The sequence below is a fragment of the Mchenga conophoros genome, linkage group LG9 (assembly GCF_057382185.1).
Source record: "Mchenga conophoros isolate Kocher_MC1m ecotype Shallow Benthic linkage group LG9, M_conophoros_male_GT1.1, whole genome shotgun sequence".
Lineage (NCBI taxonomy): Eukaryota > Metazoa > Chordata > Actinopteri > Cichliformes > Cichlidae > Mchenga > Mchenga conophoros.
The window spans coordinates 29,533,692-29,555,314 of NC_140534.1; the positions used below are offsets into that span (position 1 = coordinate 29,533,692).

At 40.9% G+C, this 21,623-nt stretch overlaps 1 protein-coding gene across 1 annotated transcript; it reads right to left on the reverse strand.

The window, feature by feature from the left end:
- Positions 1-7,427: 7,427 nt before the first annotated feature.
- mtmr6 (myotubularin related protein 6) lies at positions 7,428-19,852 on the reverse strand. The gene is made up of 15 exons (XM_085287429.1): positions 19,637-19,852; positions 17,352-17,483; positions 14,064-14,226; positions 13,767-13,924; positions 11,380-11,508; positions 10,309-10,443; positions 10,001-10,133; positions 9,770-9,879; positions 9,529-9,654; positions 9,393-9,442; positions 9,205-9,298; positions 9,012-9,118; positions 8,563-8,697; positions 8,343-8,469; positions 7,428-8,155 (listed from the first exon to the last, which is right to left on the reverse strand). The coding sequence occupies exons 1-15, from the start codon at positions 19,658-19,660 to the stop codon at positions 7,799-7,801; spliced, it is 1,980 nt and encodes a 659-aa protein (XP_085143555.1). The 5' UTR covers positions 19,661-19,852; the 3' UTR covers positions 7,428-7,798.
- Between the last annotated feature and the right edge of the window lie 1,771 nt (positions 19,853-21,623).

The following is a 21,623-nucleotide window of genomic DNA, read 5'->3' on the forward strand; positions in this document are numbered from 1 at the left end:
TCACAGGCTAATCTTTATACAGACTGTTTGTAGGACATGGACCACAGATGTGGGAAAACTGACAATGATGCTGCCCACTAAAAACAGAACTTTTGCATGTGTGGACATTAATTTCTGGGTATATCTTTCCTGTTAGGTAAGTCAGAGCTTTGGGTAAACAGTAGCTTTACATTGTAAATTGATCAGAATTAGCCTTCTCCCTTCACCCAGGCTTATTAGACTGGCTAAATTGGAGTGTGAGGGTGAAAAAGTTCAAAGTAAACGAAACTAAGCATATCACAAGTGCGATTTAGTGGACTCAAAAACAAGACCTGCTGATCAACAGTATGAGCGGGCTTAGACCAGGATATGGATTTAGAAATGTCAGTGCAGTCAGGCTTTTGTTATTTCAAGGGACACGGAGGTCTTAACCTCCCAGTCACAACCAATTTCTCATCCACAACTTAAATGACTTACAAGTGACTCTGCAAAAAGATTTAGGCCCCTCACAACTTACAAGTAGACAAACATACAAACACAAATAGCACAGCCTTCAATAGAGTTTGAGACACACACATATAAGCCATATGGCCTTGAGGCCTCTTCCATATGGACACACAGGGCCAGGTGTCTGAGCCCTGTGATGCCACATATAACTGTCATCACGTCATCCTCAGTTTCCTTGTGTTTGTGGTTTTGTGTCACCAATTATGCAGCCCACAGTACACTCTTTCTTTTCACATTAGTTATAGTTTTAGAGCATACCTTGGCAACCAGCAGAGTTTCTGCAGGCATGTAGAACAATTAACTGTTCACCAACTAGAAGGAAACCTTGTGGCAGCGGATCAACTTGCTGACTTTTGTTCATTGTTGTCGTGTCTTTACAAAGTGCACAAGTGTTCCAGTTTTATTATCAAAATGCATTTGTGCTAATAAGTAAAATTGTGAATGAATTAGGGTATTATACATTAAAATTCAAAAAAATTATAATAATAAAGAGTGAAATCATTTTTATTCCACATCTCAGTTTGTTTGTTTGATTTTGGAGAATGGCAACCAGTTTGTATATCTGAACAAATTACATAATCACCATTTACCGTAGATCCACCCAGTTCTCCTTTTTTCTGAGTGCAATCCACTGGGGGTGCTCCCAACCCCCCATGAATCTCCCTGTTATCCCGACCCACTTACAAACCTTCCTTCCCTTCCCTCCCCTTCTCCTTTTCTCTCCTCCTCCTCCACAGTGACTGTGAGCACAGGCTCTCCTCTTCCATCCCACTGCTATCAAACAATGTCTGCATTCATGAGCCCAATACACACAACCACAAATCTAGAGACATGCTCCCACCCACACAAACACTTTTTGAGGGCTTCCCCAGAGTGAAGCGTCGAAGCATATCATCCCTATGCTCCCCCTCCCCACCAATAAGAAAGATAATATGTCCCCAAGAGTCAGTCAGCCAGCCTGTCTACTTGCCAGTCAGTCACCCACTATGCATGCTTTCAGGTACATCAGATGTTCAAGCAGAATGCCCTACAGCAGTGCTAGCAGGTCAGCTGGCTGCTGCGTGGACTTGAAGCTGAGTCTAAGCAGCAGATGGCAGGTGGATTGATGAGTGGAGACTGATGAGGGAGCTCAGTTATCGCATGATGAGACAAAGGATTTTGCTTAGCTCTTAGAGTGGCAGTGTACATTATTACAGTGCTTTAAACATCAGTAAATTATTGAAGCAAATGCACACATTACGACAATGCTACTATATTCCACAATGGAGACCATTAGACCATATCGGGCTTATCGAGCAGTTTGTATAACTGCATTTAAATGGAGGACATAGGAAAGCAATACACACCCTCACACTCACATATATATATATATATGAGGCCATTTGTAAAAGCATGGGGCTTGTATGTAAGTGTAAAAGAACTTTTGTCCAGAGGCTTTTGTGGATATTGAACTGGTTTGGTTAGTTTGGTGCTTGGATAATGCAACATGTGCTCTCCTTGCAACCTAATTATTCTTTTCAGTCCACTTGTACTGGCTAAGGCAGATTCACACATGCAATACAAGAAGCCCACACCCTATTATCCCTCCTACTCCGTGCCCCCACCCTCTCTAAAAAGGGTTCCCATTTCAGCCCCCTGAGCAAAGCTCAGCATTAAGTGGGACAGTTGGAGGACATTTTCTCTCTCTCATGTCTCTCACTGTTTTGTCTGTTAATATGGTTCCTCTTTTACGTCAGTGTGCTTCCACTGCACAGTGCCCACAAGTAGCAGCTGAATGTCTTTTTTTTCATTCCTCTGTGAGGAAAGAGCCTCAGGACTCAAATACTTTTTTTTTAAAAGGCCTAATTTGTCTTGCTAAGAAAAGAAAAACAGACTGTGTGTTGTTATGTGAAACTTGCATTGTGTGTACACCCTTTACCAGGCAGAAGTTGTGAAAAAGATGTAAATCATTTCAAGGAAATGCATATCTGTCAACAAAGTAAAAGGGTGCTTTAAATTTTGTAAAGAGTTTCGGTGTCTTCACATCAGGGTATAAATAACCTAATTAATTAGAGCGTGTATCCTTATTATCCATCTTGAACTGTCTGATAGTGTCACAGTCATGTGTCACAGTCATGACATCATCTTCATTCAGTCCACGTCAGTCTTTTTAAATCGGTCACATATTAAGACTTTTAATCTTGGTATGTGACCAATATAAAAAGAATGCAAAAGGTCATTACATTAAAACACATTATGCTATTTTAGGCTCCTGCTTTAACACCTTTATTATTTTAGAAAGTCATCTATGGGATTCCTGCTTCAGTTTCACATATAGGAGAAAAAGAAACCAGAATATCCCCACAGAGTGTCTGAACTTTGCCTCACTTGAATAATAATAATAAGTCACGTATCTTATCAGTAATCTCACAAGAGTTTTATTATCTGCGGATCATAGAGGACACCAACAAAGAAGTAGCTCTGATGTGGTCATGACTGTAGGTTCACATAACAAACCACAATAGTTTTAGCTGTCAGTCAGACGTAGTACATATCAGTAACTACGGGAATCTTTTCAAATGTGAGAACAATACAATCAGCAATCTACCCATTTTCCTTTCAAGTACCACATCTGTGAAAACAGCACAACAGGATCCAAGCAAGAGGTTTAACAAAGACTAGTAACACACACAAGACACAGGTGTGGCTGATCATACATCAGTGGTTAGCTCCTGGCACAGGCACACATACACACCACATAGTCTTTATCATCATTATTAGGGGTTCTATCGGTTAGATTGTGTCAGCACAGGGGGTCTTCCAGCTCTGGATTAAACTAAGCTGTGTGTCTGTGTGTGTGCATACACACATGTTCCTGTTTATGTGTTAATGAAAATTAAACCCCCAAGGATTACTGCTTGTGCTCTTTTGTTACTTTGGTAATCAACAGGGAGCAGTACTAAATGTTATTAAGCTGCCTAAACCCAGAGTGCTCAGACACTTTTACACTCAAAACACTGCAAAACCAAAGTGTTTCTGAAAACTTGTCTTTATCACACAGAAAAAGCAACCCAAAGTATATAAAAGTTATACATGTTCCCTGCAATGCAGTAATTATCAATTTTTCTGAATATGTCAGGGTCAAAATGTTTGTACATTAATTACTTTTTTGAGGCAAGTTATTCGACTGTTTGGAGTAAAAATGTTCCTTTTTTTCATTTAGACTCATTTATTCTGGACTTCTAGTTGCCGTGGCTTGCTGAGATGACAGATCTGGAGGGGATTTTCATTACCGTTATAATTTATGCTCCTACTTTCAGAGGCTGAGGCTAAAGCCTGGTTATACCTCTGGCCACCACATACAACCAGTAGCAACTTTGCACAAACTCATAGAAATGGAGTTGCATCATATAAATGCTAAATGAATTGATTCTTATGCTCCTAGGACCTGGTGTCCACATCACATTTTGGGTTGTCTGGACCAAAATACTAATTTTTGCTCTACAAGGGCCTGATTACCACTTATGAGGACATTATACTGCCTGTTCTATCGAAATTTAAAATGAATGCCCTCTTATGAGGACCTCATTTTTCTCATAAACAAAAATCAGATAAAAGAAAAAAATCTGTTAATTCTTTGTTTTTACATTCATCAGGTCCCAATCAGCCCAATTAGCAAAGAGAAATTAAAAATGCATGCCATGAAGGAGTTTGGGTCTTAGGAGGTTAAATACTACATACCACTATCCAACTTTATCTTAACACTCAAATACCACATTCCCTTATTTCATTCAGTTTGACCCGAAATAAAACTTACCAGAAACGACTGTCTAGAGCAGGGATGTCAAACTCTTTTTACATCGCAGGCTACATACAGCTTATTTTGATCTTTTGTTGGCTGCACCAGTGAAACTGCCCTTCCTGCCAGTGTGCAAATGTAATCCCAGAGATATCTTACGTATAAAAAAATAACCTCTATTTCACCAGAAAGCAATCTATCAGTGCAAAAGAAAACTACAGAAATCTATAACTTAATTACTTCAGTGTAGCCATGTGGGAAATCTTTATCAATCAGAAAAGCTTTAAAAATTGTGAAAATACAATTAAAAGTCCAAAATTTCTGTTCCCTTTCACATTTTCCAAAGTCATCTAGGCCAGATTGAAGTCTTTGCTGGGCCGATTCTGTCCCCCGGGGCCTTATGTTTGACACCCCTGGTCTGGAGTGTACTTCTACACTCTACAAATTATGACAAAAACATGATAAACATGATAAAAATGATTAAAAATGAAATGTAAAAACTTTCTGGGAGACATCAGTATCTGTCCAACCCCCATGTAAATAACACTGTCCGGCTAAGAGCTGTGTGGCACCACCACAGCCCACTGTAAAACATGCCTATTTCAAATGCATTCATCAAAATAATTATACAGAAATGTACAGTGGCTATATTGGAAAACTGAAAAAGGCCATAGAAGCTGTGTCATATGACAGAGAATGGCTGTAACAAATTACACAAGGGCATAAATAGCCAAGTGCTGTAGTCGATTTAGAAATGCCGTTGATATATTCTGGGCTGCCACTGCCTTGTTCGAAACACTGCACTTGTGTGTCAGCCTGATACATAAAAATAGATTCATGTCCTAACAGTAATACAATCATCAGAGATTTTAGTCACATGTTATATACAGGGCAATGGCGCAAACCAATTTTCCACACAGACCAAAAAACAAAAAAATGCATATACAACATACATACACGTGCACTCATGTGTATAGCATATGCTCTGCCGATATGTAGACTATTTGGCCCTGATTGTAAGTACAGCATTTCCTCCTTGTCCAGTAAAGTGTTCTACCAGAATGGCGTGCAATAAGCTACTCATCTGAATGATTCAGAGCCCTGGGAGAGCCCTCGGCAGCTTGTCTCTGGAAGACACTTCTCAATGTTTAATTTAAGGTAATATGCACAAGTAGGCTACAGGAAGACCATTCTAACACGAGAGAGAGAAAACTTAGAGCTGATTGTGGATTAACATGATTTACTGTTTATCCACATTCAAAAAAGGGACTGAGTCATATAAAAGCTCTGACGCTCTAATGCAGTGGGGTTTTTTTGTTGTTGTTGCACTTTTTACTTGTTTAAACCATAAACAAGGTCCTTCTTTTACACATTCAAGTCATCAGTGGCGATTCATGGAAAACACCTTTAAGGTCTTTTTGAATAATCAGTTAGAAAATGTGAGCAAAAATTATGAACACAAGAAAAGAGAGAATTAAAGTAGAAGATTAAGTCCCCTTTGTTTTTAGCTATCTTCATATAGAGGCACTTTACACATCAGTTATTGTGCCCTTTCTTCTTTCAGTTCATATATTATGGAGCTTTAGAGTAAAGTGGCACAGTGGGTTTACACATCACATCACGTTGCACTGCCAGCCTCTCTCTATTCCAAGTTGTTACAGCTGAATAATGACTTTATTTGCTCATAGACACTGATTTGTCTAAGGGCCAGTGCTCACTTTGTCTAATTGGCTTCTGAAAGTAAACACAGAGCTCAATTTATTGCTACATTTAGTCCCATGGCATCGGAGGGCTGTGGACTGAGTGGCGTTTAAGAAGGAACAAGTTCACTGCAAAAGCTACTAGTCTGAATTCCATAAAGAATTTAGACTAGTAGCTTTTGCTGGATGTAACACAGCAGGATGAAAAGAGCTTGCAGGGCAGACAAATACACACATGAACTCTGTGTAACTTCATTTAAACCAAGTTTTACATCTTGCTCTTGTGCAGCAAACTGATTGGGTTGGGCATTTGCTTGTATGCTAAATCTAATCCAAGATCAAATCCTTTCTGAGCTCCAATAATGATTATTCAGGAACTAATATAGAATATGTTCTTGAAAAAAAAAAATTGTAATGACTCATGGCAAAACAAGCTGAGCCTAAAAAAATTGTGCTGAATTGCCACAACTCCAGTGAATCTAACCCAAAACAAATCAAAGTCGAACAACATCCAGCCCCAAGGACATTTTTTCTGATGAATAAATAAATAATTCCACATCATTTTATTTAGATTCATCACAGAAACTAAACTTGCCAGATGCAGGAAGTTCTTTTTACTTATGAGAACTGCTATGTCATGGTTTTTGTTGAGCTTCAAAACCTCTCAAGCAGAAAGATCACAGTTAGGGGAATCAGTTTTATGGTTATTGTTGAATTTAACAGTATTTAGCTATCCAAACCCACAGAACTTAACCTTGCATGCACGCGGTGTTTTTTATGTGCCGGTGAACTTTAATCGAGGTCAGCTGTCATAAATAATAAGTCACTGACATGGCAGATACAACCAGTAGGATTTGGGTATCAGCATCAGTAAGCATTAGTAAGAAAGATCACCTGATCGAAGAGAAATAGGATTAAAGAGGCTTCATTGTCCTAGAGTTCTTCCTGTATTTATGTAAACATACTCCAATTCAAGTTTGGTATTTACCCCACACATGATTCATCATCTGTTTCCCAACCAAAGTGCAGAAGCACCAAGAAGAGCAACAAATTATAGCAGTCTAGTTAAGGCGGAAATGCACAGGTGACATATACGTCCGTGTTAAATTTACTCTGTAGGTAGGTCATAATGAAAAATCCCTCTGAAACCTTCTGGTGTTGCCAACGACATAACCTGATGTGCGTTTTCTTGGAAATGACGTCAACAAACTGTCTATTCTGTCAGCAAACAGTTTCAAACAAATGTTTTTTCTCTACACTGATTTTATTTATTTTTTAAATCACTCAGACCAGAGGAATGTCAGCTCACCAACATGATCAGATTAGGCTGGATTTCAGCCTTTGGATGAAATGAAACATTTCATGAGCCAAAACTGGGATTTTCTGCATTTTCGTGTGAAGAATATCAAGGCCATGTATTTCAAAAATGCACAACGTGACTGTACAAATTACAAGACACGACATTTTTTTCTTTGTTTTTTGATTCATTTATTTTTCTTACCCGATTCATTAATTTTTTATAGTGCTTTTTCAACATTCATTAATAAAAAAAAAGAAAACAAGCTTTTTTTTTTCCCACTGTAAGTGCAGTATATGACATAATAATGAGGCTTTCCATAGAGATTTTAGACTATACAGACACACAACTTCATCCATTCAGCCCATTCAGGACCAATGCGTAAATCGGCACATAATCCACACAGAGCAACAGCTTCCCACTCTCTCTCACACACCCACACACACACACACACACACACACACACACAGTTTCAGTATGCTCTCTTACTTAGTTGCTCATGTCCCTCAGTCTCTCACAATCCCTGTTTTTTTGGTTTTAGCAGGTCATACGTGCTACACCAAACTCCAGGCTGACAACAGCTGGCTCTTCTTTGACCAGATCACTGTTATACGTCCCTTCCAGTTCTCCATAACTCTGCTTCCTGCTCTCGGTGCCACTGCTGCCCTCTACTGTCCGCTCTGTATCTGTGCTCTCAGTGGCCTCCTCACCCACCTCCTCCTGCTCATCCTCTTCCTCGTGACGCTGCACTTCTTTGTGGTTGATGGGCGCTCCCAGAATGAGGGAGTCGGGACGTGGCGGGAGGCTGTGGGAGTTGGAGAGCTGATCTCTTGTGGGAGGAGGTGCGGGGGGGTCGGATGTTGCAACCGGGACTACACCAAGCTGCTGCAGCCTCTGAATGATACGACAGTTAAGTATATAAAACAACATATTCCAAATATAAAGTACATCTAAATACTCAAATACAAATACTATACTGTAAATACTATATATTAAAAATACTCATGCAGTCATTTAAATACTCAAAATTAAGATCAAGCTTAAAACTTAGGAATATGACAATATGCAATAATGTGCTCACAGATTCCAGTGCTTGCAGCGTGCTCTCTGCCTTACGACTGTTCTCCTTCAGAGTCAAAATGGTTTTCAGGATAGACTGACGAGGGTGCATGGATCGGTCAAACTGATGGTACATACTCCTCCAGAACCTGGTGATCACAATGTTACACATGTAGATAAGATCCTTTAGGGTTTACTTCTAGATATAAGCAGCAACCAAAAGGGGAGCAAGCTGTACTGACTTGAAATGATAAGGCAGGGTGGAGGGCTCGAGCACAGGATGTGCTTCGGAGTACGCAGGGCTGTAGAACGGATTCAGGTGGTTTCGTTTCTCGCTCATTAGAAATGCCCACAGGGAGTGAGTCCGCTCTCTTAGTCTGCAACCCAGAACAGCAGTTAGACACATGGGAGCATATCGACATAGTCCAATGGTTGGTTCACACACACGCATACAGAAGCTCACAATATAGTAATTAATCTATTTGTCTTCTACTAAAAAGAAGGATTACACATTATATGTCTTTTATCACTTCTGGTTATCTGCAAACTCAGTGACAACAAATCCAGGTGTGGCTTTCTTGACGCACAGATCTTTTAAAGAGATTGTCTTGACAGACTGATAGATTTCACAGTTGACATTAGAAAGTATTTCAACCGTCAACAGTTACATAAATCTGTGTTTTTGACTTACTGCAACTCTTCTCTCTGCCTCTGATTGTTACCAAGGAAGTTTCCATATTGACAGGAGTGAACATGTTCGTGGATCTGCAGCAGGAACCACTCGCTGAACTCAAACGCCTAAACGGAGAGTTGTGGATAAATAAAAGCAAAAAAACCATAGGAAATAAATATAAATCTCACGTAGCTTGCACTCTCCCACTCACCTGTGGGAACTGCTCAGTCAGCTGCCAGACGCACTCGAGGAATTGAGTGAAAATAGGAGACACTTCTTTTGGATCCCCGTCCAGTTGGTCACACCTGAGAGCATACAATCCACGTATAGAATAATATGAACTTGTGACTGTGAACTGGAGCAAATGCAGTGCTTCACATTTTCCAGTTGAAACCTCACCTGTCTGCAAACTTGTGACCGAAAGAGATCCAGTCTTTCTCTATCAGTACCTAGAAGAAAAACAAAGAGTGAAGAGTAGAGAACATGGAGCATCTGAGTATCTGCATGTTCAACATCACGCGTCTGTGGCTGGTACCATAAAGCCTTTAATTGTACGATAGTAAGGGTCCATGAGCAGCGCCCCTAGGGCGCAGACCTGGGCGGTTCTGTCCCATCCATCTGAGCAGTGAACCAAAACACTGGCTCCTTCAACTGTCACCGCCTGGGATTAAGAGAACAGACAGATGGCACAGAAATATGGTTTTTAAAACAACAATGACTTTTTTATCAGCTTCCACCAGAATACAGTTAAAGAAGTATAACCAGAAAACATTTACCCTGGTGAGAAAGACAGCAGCATCTACTATCGCCTTGATATGCCGAAGCCAGCCACTACTCTCCAGTCCCACCAGGTAGTCACTCATGGAAAGTGACCGAGTCCCAGTCACTAAAGGATCAAAGGAATTTAAGATTAACTGTGCACTGACTGACATTCATTAAAAAAAAGCCTTTTTGTAAACATCTTTTCTTTCTTTTTTAAAATCCTCTGTCTGTAGCAGATGTTTAACCTTCTAGCAACTTCTGCAGGCTGCTCCGCATCACGTGGATGTTTTCAATGCCAACAAACTGGAAGCGGATGTTGGAGTAGTTGTCCTCATTCTCGTAGCCTTTACCTGCTGCTCTGTTGGCGAGCGCGTTCAGCTGCAGGACAGGAAAAAAACAACAAAAAAACAACAACAACACATTTGAGCTCTGAACTCTGTTTTCAAAAGTACATTCATTTAGTGCTGAACCCATTTACACATACAAGAAATTTTTAAAAGTTAATGAACAACGCTTGCTATTCTGAGAAACTGCCTGGCCGTCACCACCTTACCTTCGGCCTGGTATCCATGACATAAAGAAATCGGCTGTTGTGATTGGCTTTGCTGATGGCCTGCAGCATGCTCTCATCCTCGAGGCATCGTGCACTGAACCCAGAGAGAGGCTGACTACAACGACACACTGCTGCCTGTCAGGGTAAAGAGAGTACATTGGTAAAAACGAGAAGTTATTAAAAAAAAATCTAAATATAACCTTAAAACCAGGACACCTGAGCCTGTGTTACTTCCTTCTAATGGTTGCCTATAATGGAACAACTACATGAGTCTCATAAACTTTTTTGGTTAACCTAACACCATAAATGTAACTACTTAGATGTTAATGCCATTGAGTAGTTACATTGTTTCCCTAAAAGTCAGGTGTTTCTAGTTGACACAATAAGATTCCCCAGAATGTTAGGTCATTAACTGCTCATCCCACCTAAATGTTGTTTAACCTGAAAATCACAATTCAAAATATGCTGCACATTTCGGGTGTGGGAGTTCTTTCCCTCGCTTGCTTTGGAAGCAAGGTTTGTTCATCAGCGATGCTGACGTTTTGTTCGAGAAAATTAAAGAAAGAAAAAAAAAAGTGCAGCTATTCCATCAAATTTCACAGACCCTTGGTTACTAATCGTTTCTGTAATGTGGTGATGTTTCTTCTAATGCCAGCGAAAGGTCAAAATTTCCATCCATACACAAACACACCAAAAAAAAAAAAAAAAAATCGAATGAGCAGATGTCATGCAAATTTGTTAAGCGGAGTACAAATCCTTTCCGTGTTAGACATTTTATGAGCTTTGCTGTAAATCCACCTTTGGCCAAGCAACTCAACTTTGCACGTGTTAATATATAATCCCACTGGTTCATTCCCATGATATTTGCACTTCGATATAACCGAGAGAGTTGACCCTATTTTCAATTTAAGCAATCCCATTTCCATTTTGCTTGTACTGCCTTAGGAATATTAAGATTTGGACTTTGATCTTGCTCAGTAACTACTCAACAACTTGCCAAGGAGAGCTAAATAAAGAAACTGGACCAAAGACAAATATTGGCGTATGTAAATGGTCACAGTTTTAATGTACCTTCTTCTCTTGGTAGAAATAAGTGAGGACAGGAAAGCGTCCTTTGCTTCTGAACTTGGAGCTCCCCACAATGATAGGCTTACTGGCGGTGACAGGAACATAGAGGTCCCGTGGATATGTCTCACACACCTGAAAAAAGTCACAAACAAAATCCATTAACTAAAATAAGAATTAAAAATGTACTAATGTCCATGTTCAGACAGCAGTACCTTGTGAATGCCTCGTGCTACTATGTTACAATCTATAAAGGCACATGATATACAGTCTGCCTGTGAGCAGGGATCTGCTCTTCTTCTTTACAGACAAATTCTTACTTTTGACTCAAAGACTCTGTAGTCCATCACACTAAGGCTGGAGCTAACTAACAGTGAAGCTCCAGCACCCTCTTCTGGACCACAGCGCACAGTGTTTAAGATGTGGTAACGTCGAACTGGTTTCTGTGATATAATCAGGGGTGCACATAAGTGGTCCGCAGGTGCGCATTTGCTGTCAAAATAAAAGACGAGCACCAGATAAGAAGCTGCAACGAGAGTTCGCGTACATATAAAAGCACTGTTTTTGTCCGCTAGAGTGGGATTTTCACGGCACCACATCTCTGTGCGTTCATCATTTGTTTGAATCCAGCTCACCTCCTGCAACCACTTTTCCGAGAACACGCGCTTCTTTTGCGGTTCGGACTCCTTCTGACATTTCTTTGGAGGTGGAGGAACACCAAAGTAATTGCTTAAAGGAGCTTGCTTTTTTGACAGCTTTTAGAGTTCTAAACCTATGTCTGTCCTCCTCCAGAAAATCTTATGTACGCAAACGCGCGTTGCAACTTCTTATCTGGTGCGCGTCTTTTATTTTGACAGCTAATGCGCACCTGCGGACCCCTTATGTGCACCCCTGGATATAATGTTAACAGGCTGTCATTAAACCCAAATAATGACAGCCTGTGTGATATCACTTGGATGCCAGCTGAATCTAGACTAGGGCTATGCGATATGACCAAAATCTCATATTCCGATATAAGAATTCTATCGTCCTGATAACGACATAAATCACAAAAATGTAACATTTTCTGTAAATTCTGTGAATCTCGGGCAGCTCGTCTTGCGGGAAGTGTTTCCAGCTGCGCATCATGTAGCTGGAGTCAAGTGTTTTAACCGATGCATGAAACTGTACATTTTTAGACATAAGTTGTATCAGCCGCCGTATTCTTTGTGAATATTTATTACACAGCGTGCTGGGGGGAAAAGCCTGTTCTAACGTTTAAGTCTAAGGTTTATTTTTTAGCACCTGGCGGCTCTTTTTTAATTCTCATCCGTAAATAATCTGCTCTTTCACGTGATTCAGTTTATTTTGAAAAGTCTCAACAGGATCTTGAGCTTTATTGTGAAAGGTTTATGAGGAACATAAACAAGCGGACACCGATGCTGTTACCGTCGTTGTTGCTAACGACAACGCATAAAAACAGGCGCTTGTCCGTCTGTAGTGTGGTTATATAAAATATAAGAGAAAGAGAACTTTAAGAAATTAATATAGCCACTACAGTGACCATCAAAACGATGAAAAAATATTGCCGTAAACAGTTTATTTTGCGACACCACGAAACAAACGATAGCGTAAAATGATACGATAGACGTTTTTATATCGTCATCCGATATATATGTTATATCAACAGCCCTAATCCAGACTGTACCACTGTGACGGTGCTGTCCACAACCACACAACTGAAATACTCTGGTAATATTCATCTGTTTAAATCAGATACAGAGTAAGCTTTCATACGCCCACCTCATTTTCACATTAACTTCGTTTGCAATTAAGTTATTTGACAATCAATTAGTTTAATTATTCGGATTAATTTGTTTTAATACATTATGACACTAAGCTAAAGACTAAACAATGTTGCACATTTTAGGTTTACATGATTTTGTCAGTGACTTGTACAAGCTGCAGTAATTCTTTTTTTCTGTTTTCATCTGCTGCTCCAGCCTATCCCTGTTTAAGCAACAGAGGAAGCTGAAGGTGGAGCTGGTTTAAGTGCAGAGGCCAGCCTAATGGACTTTGCCATCTGCTGTGACCACATGGCGGGAATGTTTTTTATCCATTTAAATAAATCCAGTTATTGTCACAGTCGTTTCCTCTTTTGTGTTTACTCAGTCGCTACAGAGGTCGTTTGGAGTTACATCCCTTTCTGAGTATGTTCTTCTGGCACTTTTAAAGCCATAATGCAGACATGCAATGACCAATACACAGAAATACTATAAGTCAACTTATAGTAAATAATATATCAATACTATCACAAATACTACTACTATCACAGTGATGGTACCAATGTTTAGAATCTGTAAATAAATACAGTTTATAGTGGGCAGAGGACTTTGTTGGATTTTACTACCTACCTTGTAGTCCCTGTTCACATCAGTGAGCTGCCATTGGTCACAGGGGACGCCCATCCTCTCAAACTCCGCCCCCAAGTCGATGAGCTGCCATCCTTCCTCTCGCTGCTGGTCATTTTGTTTGGGGTTGTAGGAGAAAGCATAAAGCTCTTCATAGCATACTGCGCAGAGAAGAAAAACAGAGAGAAACCCATTAAACACAGACAGATGAGAAAGCACTATTTAATATGTCAATGTATCTCTGTTTAGGCATTAAGTGGATAGGAGAAATGCCCAAAGCGAATAGAACGCGAAGCTGACCTGGCCGTAGAAGACGAAGCAGTGAGCTGTAGACGTCGTGGCAGTCTCTTTCTCTCTGTATAACAAAATGAACCACCCTGAAGTTGCGACACTGAATTACCAGTGGACAGCCAGAGGTGGTCAGGGACAGCTTCTCCACAGAGGCTATATGATGGTGCAAAATCTGCAGACAAGGAAAGAGGAGGCAAAAAGAAGACGTGAAAAGAGAGGCTGGTGATTTACAGTGGCTGGGTCGATATACACTAATTTAAACAAAGTACACTATCCAACAATGACATTAGCGTATTGTTAATAAAGCCTGGTGCTGTTTTTATATTTTACAAAACATACACACATACTAATATATTTTGTGTGTGTTATACAAATGTTTTTCTTCAACTCTAGGACTCATTGTATATGCACACTTTAAAAAACACGTATGTCAAAATTAAAGCCTTACTCTTTAGGAACCTCAGTTTAGAGAATAGTTTCATATTTAAAGAGGCTCAATGAACTACTAAAGACTTGCAAAGTTTAAATGAAGATCAGTTGGTATTAAAGGGACCAAAGTGCCAAGAAATATCCCTTACAATATTACACCACCAGCCTAAGTACTGATAAAAGGCAGGATGGATTCATGCTTTCATGTCATTTCCATCAAATTCTGACTCTACCCTCTGAATGCTGCAGACTCATCAGATCTGCCAACATTTTTCAGTCTTCTGTTGTACAATTTTGGTGGCCTTGTGTGAATTGTAGCTTCAGTTATTTGTTCTTAGATGACAGGAGTAGTACCCAGTGTGGTCTTCTGCTGCTGTGGCTTTAAAGTCGCATGTTGTGCATTCAGAGATGCACGGCTTGGTTGTAACAAGCGGTTATTTGAGCTACTGTTGCCTTCCTATCAGCTCAAAGCAGCCTGGCCATTCCTCTGGGATCTCTGGCATCAACAAAGCATTTTCTCCCAGAAAACTGCTACTCACTAGATATTTTCTCTTTTTCTGACCATTTTCTGTAAACCCTAGAGATGGCTTTGAGGAGAAATCCCAGTAGATCAGCAGTTTCTGAAATACTCAGACCGGTCCATCTGGCAACATCAACCACATTCATTGTCAGTTAAATCACTTTTCTTCCTCATTCTGAACTTCAGCAGCCCACCTTGACAATCCTACATGCCAAAATGCACTGAGCTGCTGCCTTGTGATTAGCTGGCTAGACATTTGCATCAATGAACACGAGTGGACAGTGAGAGTGTTATCTGCAATATGAATACAATGAAGAACAGATAAGATTTGGAATATTAAAGGGATCTAGTTGGGGGGGGGGGGATCGGGTTCAAGAGCATGCATTTAAACAGAAGAGTGCTATAAAAAGCTCAGCTCAGTCATGAATTATTTTAATATCACCCAGAAGTATAGAGGGCAAGAGAGTCAGATGCCACACATCACCATATTCATGAGTGCATTTTGAGTATCACAACCAAGAGAAATCATAAAGATGCACATGGATCAGCATTGATAATGACTAGTGGGACACACACGCATGTGCACATACACACACAGGCTAATTGCTGATCTCACCAGTTGTTGAGAAAGGCAGTAACTCACATGCTGTTTAATATTTTATGATACACACAAACACCACAAACGGTTACTTTGAAATTACTCTACAGCACACACAGCGCTGAGCCAGACACACATAGGGAAGTAATGCACAGAAAACAGGAAGGATGGTGGGAAAGAGGTCACGGCCCAGGTTCTGCTGCACAAGGCATGTAGGCCAGTCACTAAATACTTAGTGCTTAAAAAAACAAAAAAAAAAAAACAGGATTCATACAGCGCAACACTATTGTGCAAACTCAGAAGTAATACCATTCCAGCAAGTATGTATATGCCAATTGTACAATGTAAAACCAACTAAACCGGGCTAGTTGATGCTATGAAGTCATTCTGACAAATCACAACTCAATATAGGAAATAAAATCTTGCAAGTCATGTGTTGAAATCCTGAGCTCTAAACGGTTGCAGCTAATTTCTCAATATTAAATAGCCTCTTGTCTTCAGTGCCTGCTCTAGGCTCATTGCAACACGCGCCCATAATTCTCGCATAACCCAACACCACCACTTTGCCGCTACTGCAGCACAAATAAGTCCATCAGCAAACCAGAATGCTGCTGCTAGATGTTACTAACCTAGTTCTTACAGTGCACTGACAGCGATCCTCTTTCAGGGGCAGGAAGAAAAACACACACAGACAAATACTACGTGTGCACATTTTGAAACTCTATCTCTTCCTCTTACCACACATTAACTTTCATAATCTTTCTCTCCTTCCCAAATCGCATGCAAACAAACTGTCTGGTTGCAGGCTTCCCTGTAGTGATCACATTAATGGTTCTTTATGTGGCAGAACTTCCAGTTTCTGTATGTTTTGCCCTTCATTTGCATATATTCCTCTGGTTTTGATTTGAGAGCTCAAAACATATGCCACCCAGGTCTTGGCATCTACAGGAATCGCTTTGCCACCAGCCAATGGCAATATTGCACTGCAACGGTTCCTTCAGTGATGGAGTTGTTATGGCCCCAGGCCTTCATGCGGGTTTGCTCTGCATATGTGTGGTTTTTGGGTTCCATGAGTTGCCTGGGTGGAGATTCAGGAGATGCTATTTAAGACCCTACCTCTCTAGGTCTTGCCGGTCTCCACTCCTGTTGGTGCTTTACTCCAGTCCTGTGATGGTGCCTGTGCTGTCTTCATGCCTCTGCATCCTCGTTTGGTTCTTTCGTTGGGTTATCTTAACTTGCTTTTTCCTTGCACACCAGGTCTCATACACTTGCCAGTTTATCCATGCACCACTTTACACTGCTGATACTGACTTCGACTCACCTAATTTATTATTATGTCACACACATACAGGTTATAACAATTGGGGCCTCGTTCAGGATTTGAACCCCAGCAAGAATCATACACCTAAACACAAAGCCTAGAAAAAGGGGGTTTTAAACCACACACACAGAACAAACCTGCATGAAGGCTAGGAGCTAAAACAGGAGTGTATTAAAAACATTTGCAGGGTAATAAATATTCATTATTAGACTAAAAACAGGCCCAAATTGTCTAAAGAGCACACTTGGTTTGTGTGAAACTGCATCATCAATTTATAGAAAACTGGCAACAGGAGGTAAAAGTTCTGTGAGCACTTGCTATCCTCCAGTTATGCCTCTGCACAACAGTGTATTCGCAGAGGTGACATCCATATGCAAGCACTCTGAAACCTGCATTAATGGGCAGCATAGTTGGCACAAAACTACTCACCCAGACCTCATGTCCAGCAGAGGCCGAGTTGTTAGAGTTGCTCTCCACAAAGATGAGATGCGTGGCTGTGAGGTACAGAGTGCCATGAACGGATTTGTTGCTGAAGCGATCCAACAGCCGCACCTGCTCCACCTGCAAAAACAGATGCACATAATGGTAATATCTAAATAATCAGGAGCACCCTTTGCTTCTCTTGCTGGATACACTGAGACTACAAGAGATGGCATCTTGCGAGCAGGGTTGACACCTGACAGAAAAATTACTGGCACCAGTTCTGGCTAGCACACCAATTAATCCTGGCCACCTGGTCCTCACTATCAGCTGCCAGTTTAATTTTAATAAGTGCAGTCACAAGTGACATTTGCTGCCACTGCCTTAATAAACAAACCACCTGCCTCTTAATTAAACAATCTTATCTAGCTTAAAGTCAAACACAGTTCATTTTGTTTTGACTTCCTTCTCAAAAATTTATATTCAGTAGCTGCAACAGTGAAAGTGTAGCAACTGATTGCACTAATACCACAAACGCCCAAACAGAATAGCAGATATAATGAGTAATATATTTACTCAAGTCACGAGTTTTCACACAGGCTTGGGTCTAATAGCTATAACAGGTTTTAAAAAAAACCTTTAATGTGCTTCTGGTTTACATCCTAGAAAAAATAAATAAATGAATAAAACCAGTTTTATACAGCACAATCTTTTTAAAGATCTTTATGAGACTGATGTTACAACAATATAAAACAAACAAATAATATCACCATTGGACTTTGCTCTGCACTGTTGCATCTACGGTATTTTATTGCCTTCTGCATCACAGATGCAAGACATATCAAAATAAAAGCTCCTGTCACCTTCACTCTATAGCCAAAGTGCATTTGGAAAGTCACTGATTTTTGGACTGTGCAGTGCTGTTAGCACTAGCTGTCCGAATCCATGATTCATCACATTAGCTGTTTCCGGTTGACTCAGACATCCTCCACTTTGTTTCCGTTTGCTGAGATATGATGATCAAATCTCTCTCGGTCGCTCAGCAACCTGCGGGTCGCGGCTCTGTCATAAGTCAGCTTCTTGGAACATACGGGAAGTCAGTTGTTTTTGTGTGTGTGCCCACATGCGTGTGCTTGAGAGCAGGTTAGAGAGAAAGGGAAGAGAGAAGGAGGACAGAGACCTCATACCATCTTATAGGGAAGTTAATGTTAGGATTTGTGTTTCATCCTGTTACATGCCTATGCAACTTAAACCCTGATTGCTACAACAAGCAGCTTGTTTTCTTTGTTTGTTTTAAACACTATAACAGCAAATAATAATCTCCTCCGACTTTTAAACCAGACAAACCACTGAGAGGTGTGGAGAAAAATGGGGAACACCCATTCTGCATGGGTGTTCCCCGTCTGTCTACATGCCAGATCTCAGCATTTTTTTTTTCCCACTGACAAATAGCACAATTGTCATTGAACCTCAAGAATCGTGTGATACTGCTTCCTAATATGATCAAAAACAGAGACGTTAGATAAAATTAAGCACACTGAGCCACCTTATGGCAGACTAAAAGGAATTATGAAGATTATGAAGTATGTACTAGGACTGTTGGCGGTTGTTGGTTGTTTTTGAGTGGCTGCAGATCAGATTTGAAAGGATCAATGATTTAAGGGTTAAAAGGATCAGCTCTTGCATATACTGCTGTGCACACACATAGCAGTATATTTTCTAGCAGTACAGGCCTGGCAGGGCTAAACTCGTACTGCAGCACTCCTCCAGTCTTGCCTTTTTCAGCTGGTTGCTTTCCTTTAAATCTGGTCTATTGGGAGTGATTTAGCCCAGGCAGTGAGCTCACTGTTTTGGCGTTTTATGCTTACGATAAAACTGCGATCGCCCAATTTGACGTACAGCCCAAGTCAGCCCTGCGAGTCTGTGCTGGATATGGCCCGGCTTTTCCTTGCTTCTTCAATCATACTGAATTCAATGACTGTACTGACGGTGGATATCTGTCGCAATAAATAGCAGAGCGTGCAAGTAGTAAAATTAGATAGAGGAAGCCGATCTTCCTGATGAACGGGAAAAACAAACGGCTCATTGATGCTCGCCACGTCTGCTGACATTTGGAGTCGTTGGCGACACCTGCTAGCCGTTACGCTATAACGTTGATTCACGCAAATTCACTCTGAACACTGATGGCCAGAAAACGGAGCCTGACTCGAGCCTTCCAACAAAATCGCAAACAGACAAGGCCCAGCTGCCGACTGTATCCCATCCATTTGCAATTAGCAAGAAACGTTAGCTACCTTTGGCGTTCGGATATGCTCCATTTTCCCCCCGGGTCGAAACAGCTGTCAGCGCCTACAAAGCTTCAAACGACACCTTCCGGATTGAAATGAATCATTGATGATGTGAAAGCTTCGACTCCTGCACAAGACTCCTTCACTTTTTCGGGGGCATACGATATGTGTTTATTGTCAATTATTTTCACTCCATCCGCGTAAAGCTTGCGCAAAGTACGTCGGCACTTGAGGTGGGGGTTTTCAAAATAAAAGCGGGATCAAATTCAACTTTTAACTCCTTTACTGTTTTGGTGGTTGGGGTTGTAGGACAGAGTTTGTAAGCAATTTGAAGTTATCAGAATTATCCATCCATCCATTCGCTTATCCTTTTCAGGGTCGCGGGGGGCACTGGAGCCTATCCAAGCTGTCATAGGGCGAGAGGCAGGGTACAGGTCGCCAGTCTGTCGCAGGGCCAACACTTCGCACTCACATTCATACCTAGTGACAATTTGGATTATCCAATTAACCTATCCCCACAAGCTGCATGTCTTTGGACGGTGGGAGGAAGCCGGAGGGAACCCACGCAGGGAGAACATGCAAACTCCACACAGAAAGACCCCGGCCTGATGTTGGAATTGAACTCAGGACCTTCTTGCTGTGCGGCAACAGTGCTAACCACCATGCCACCGTGCCACCTGTAATCAGAATTAAAACAACCTAAATACTTAAACTATATGTGAAAAACGCTTTAGTTAATTAAAAAAACAATAATAGATTTAGATTAGTGTATATTTTCTAAAAACAATAATACTTCAAAAGATTAAAACTAAACATTTTCCAAACAATAAAAACTGAACTGAAACCATCAAACCTACTTTGGGAACTAGCTGAAGCTAACTGAATGAAAAGCAAAGTTAAAATGAAATCAAGATAAAAGATAACAAAAAACTTACAACCTATAATAATTATTGGCATGATTACTTGTCAAAGTAAAGCAAATATAGTGTGCTCTTCTCTGGAGAGATTGGGTCGCCATTTGACTACCTAAATGCTTAGGGATCACCACAGCGGATCATCTCCCCTGCATGCCCCGCTCACTATATCTACAAACCCCCTCTGAAGTTTTTCTCTTTCCTTGTCCCTCTCAGCTCTATGGTAAATGGCCTGCATTTGTATAGCGCTTTACTCAGTCCCTAAGGACCCAAAGCGCTTTACACTACATTCAGTCATTCACGATGGCAAGCTACATTGTAGCCACAGCTGCCCTGGGGCGCACTGACAGAGGCGAGGCTGCCGGACACTGGCCCTCTGACCACCACCAGTAAGCAAACATGGGGTTAGTATCTTGCCCAAGGATATTTGGTAGCCTGGGATTGAACCACTAACCTTCTGATTAGTGGCTGACCTGCTCTGCCACCTGAGCTACAGCCACCTCTATAGTCAACATCGTTTCACCAGTAGATACAGCATCCCTCCTCTGCACATGTTCAGACTATCTCATCTCTAAATCTGTCCATTGTTTCGGATGGGTGACCTCAGGTAAACTCATCCAACTTCATTATCATTCCTCTGTTCCTTGCAGCTTTATGGTTCCAAATGTCTCCCTCTGACTCTCACAGTTTCTGTCTTGTTTCTTCTGATTTCCATTCCTCTTCTCTCCAGATCACATCTTCTCTCCATGTCGCTAGGTTCCATCTTGCCTACCACACACCTCACCACTGTCTTGCTGTCCTAACAAATGTACGGCACCAGCCTCACATACTTCCCTGCCACTGCTGACTTCCTCATGCAGTGCCACAGTTCCTCTTGGCACCCTCTAAAAAAGGATGAAATTCAGGACTGTACACAGGTTACATCTAGCAAATATCAAAGTGAGAGCAAAACAAACAAAAAAGAACCCAAACATAATGTCAAAAGATCTGAATAAATCTCTGCTGAAACATGTATTAATATTTTTATATGCTGTTTTATAATAAGAAATGTAGAATGTAGAATAGTTAATTTGTTAATT

Bases quoted from the DNA above. Each gene is read 5' to 3' on its own strand.
- mtmr6 (XM_085287429.1), bottom strand. From the start codon at position 19,660: ATGGAGCATATCCGAACGCCAAAG. The intron at 13,925-14,063 runs GTCAGCTTCGCG...TTCTCTGCGCAG, and splicing joins GCTTCGTCTTCTACGGCCAG to TATGCTATGAAGAGCTTTAT. The intron at 9,299-9,392 runs GTGAGGTTTCAA...GTATGCTCTCAG, and splicing joins GGTCACAAGTTTGCAGACAG to GTGTGACCAACTGGACGGGG.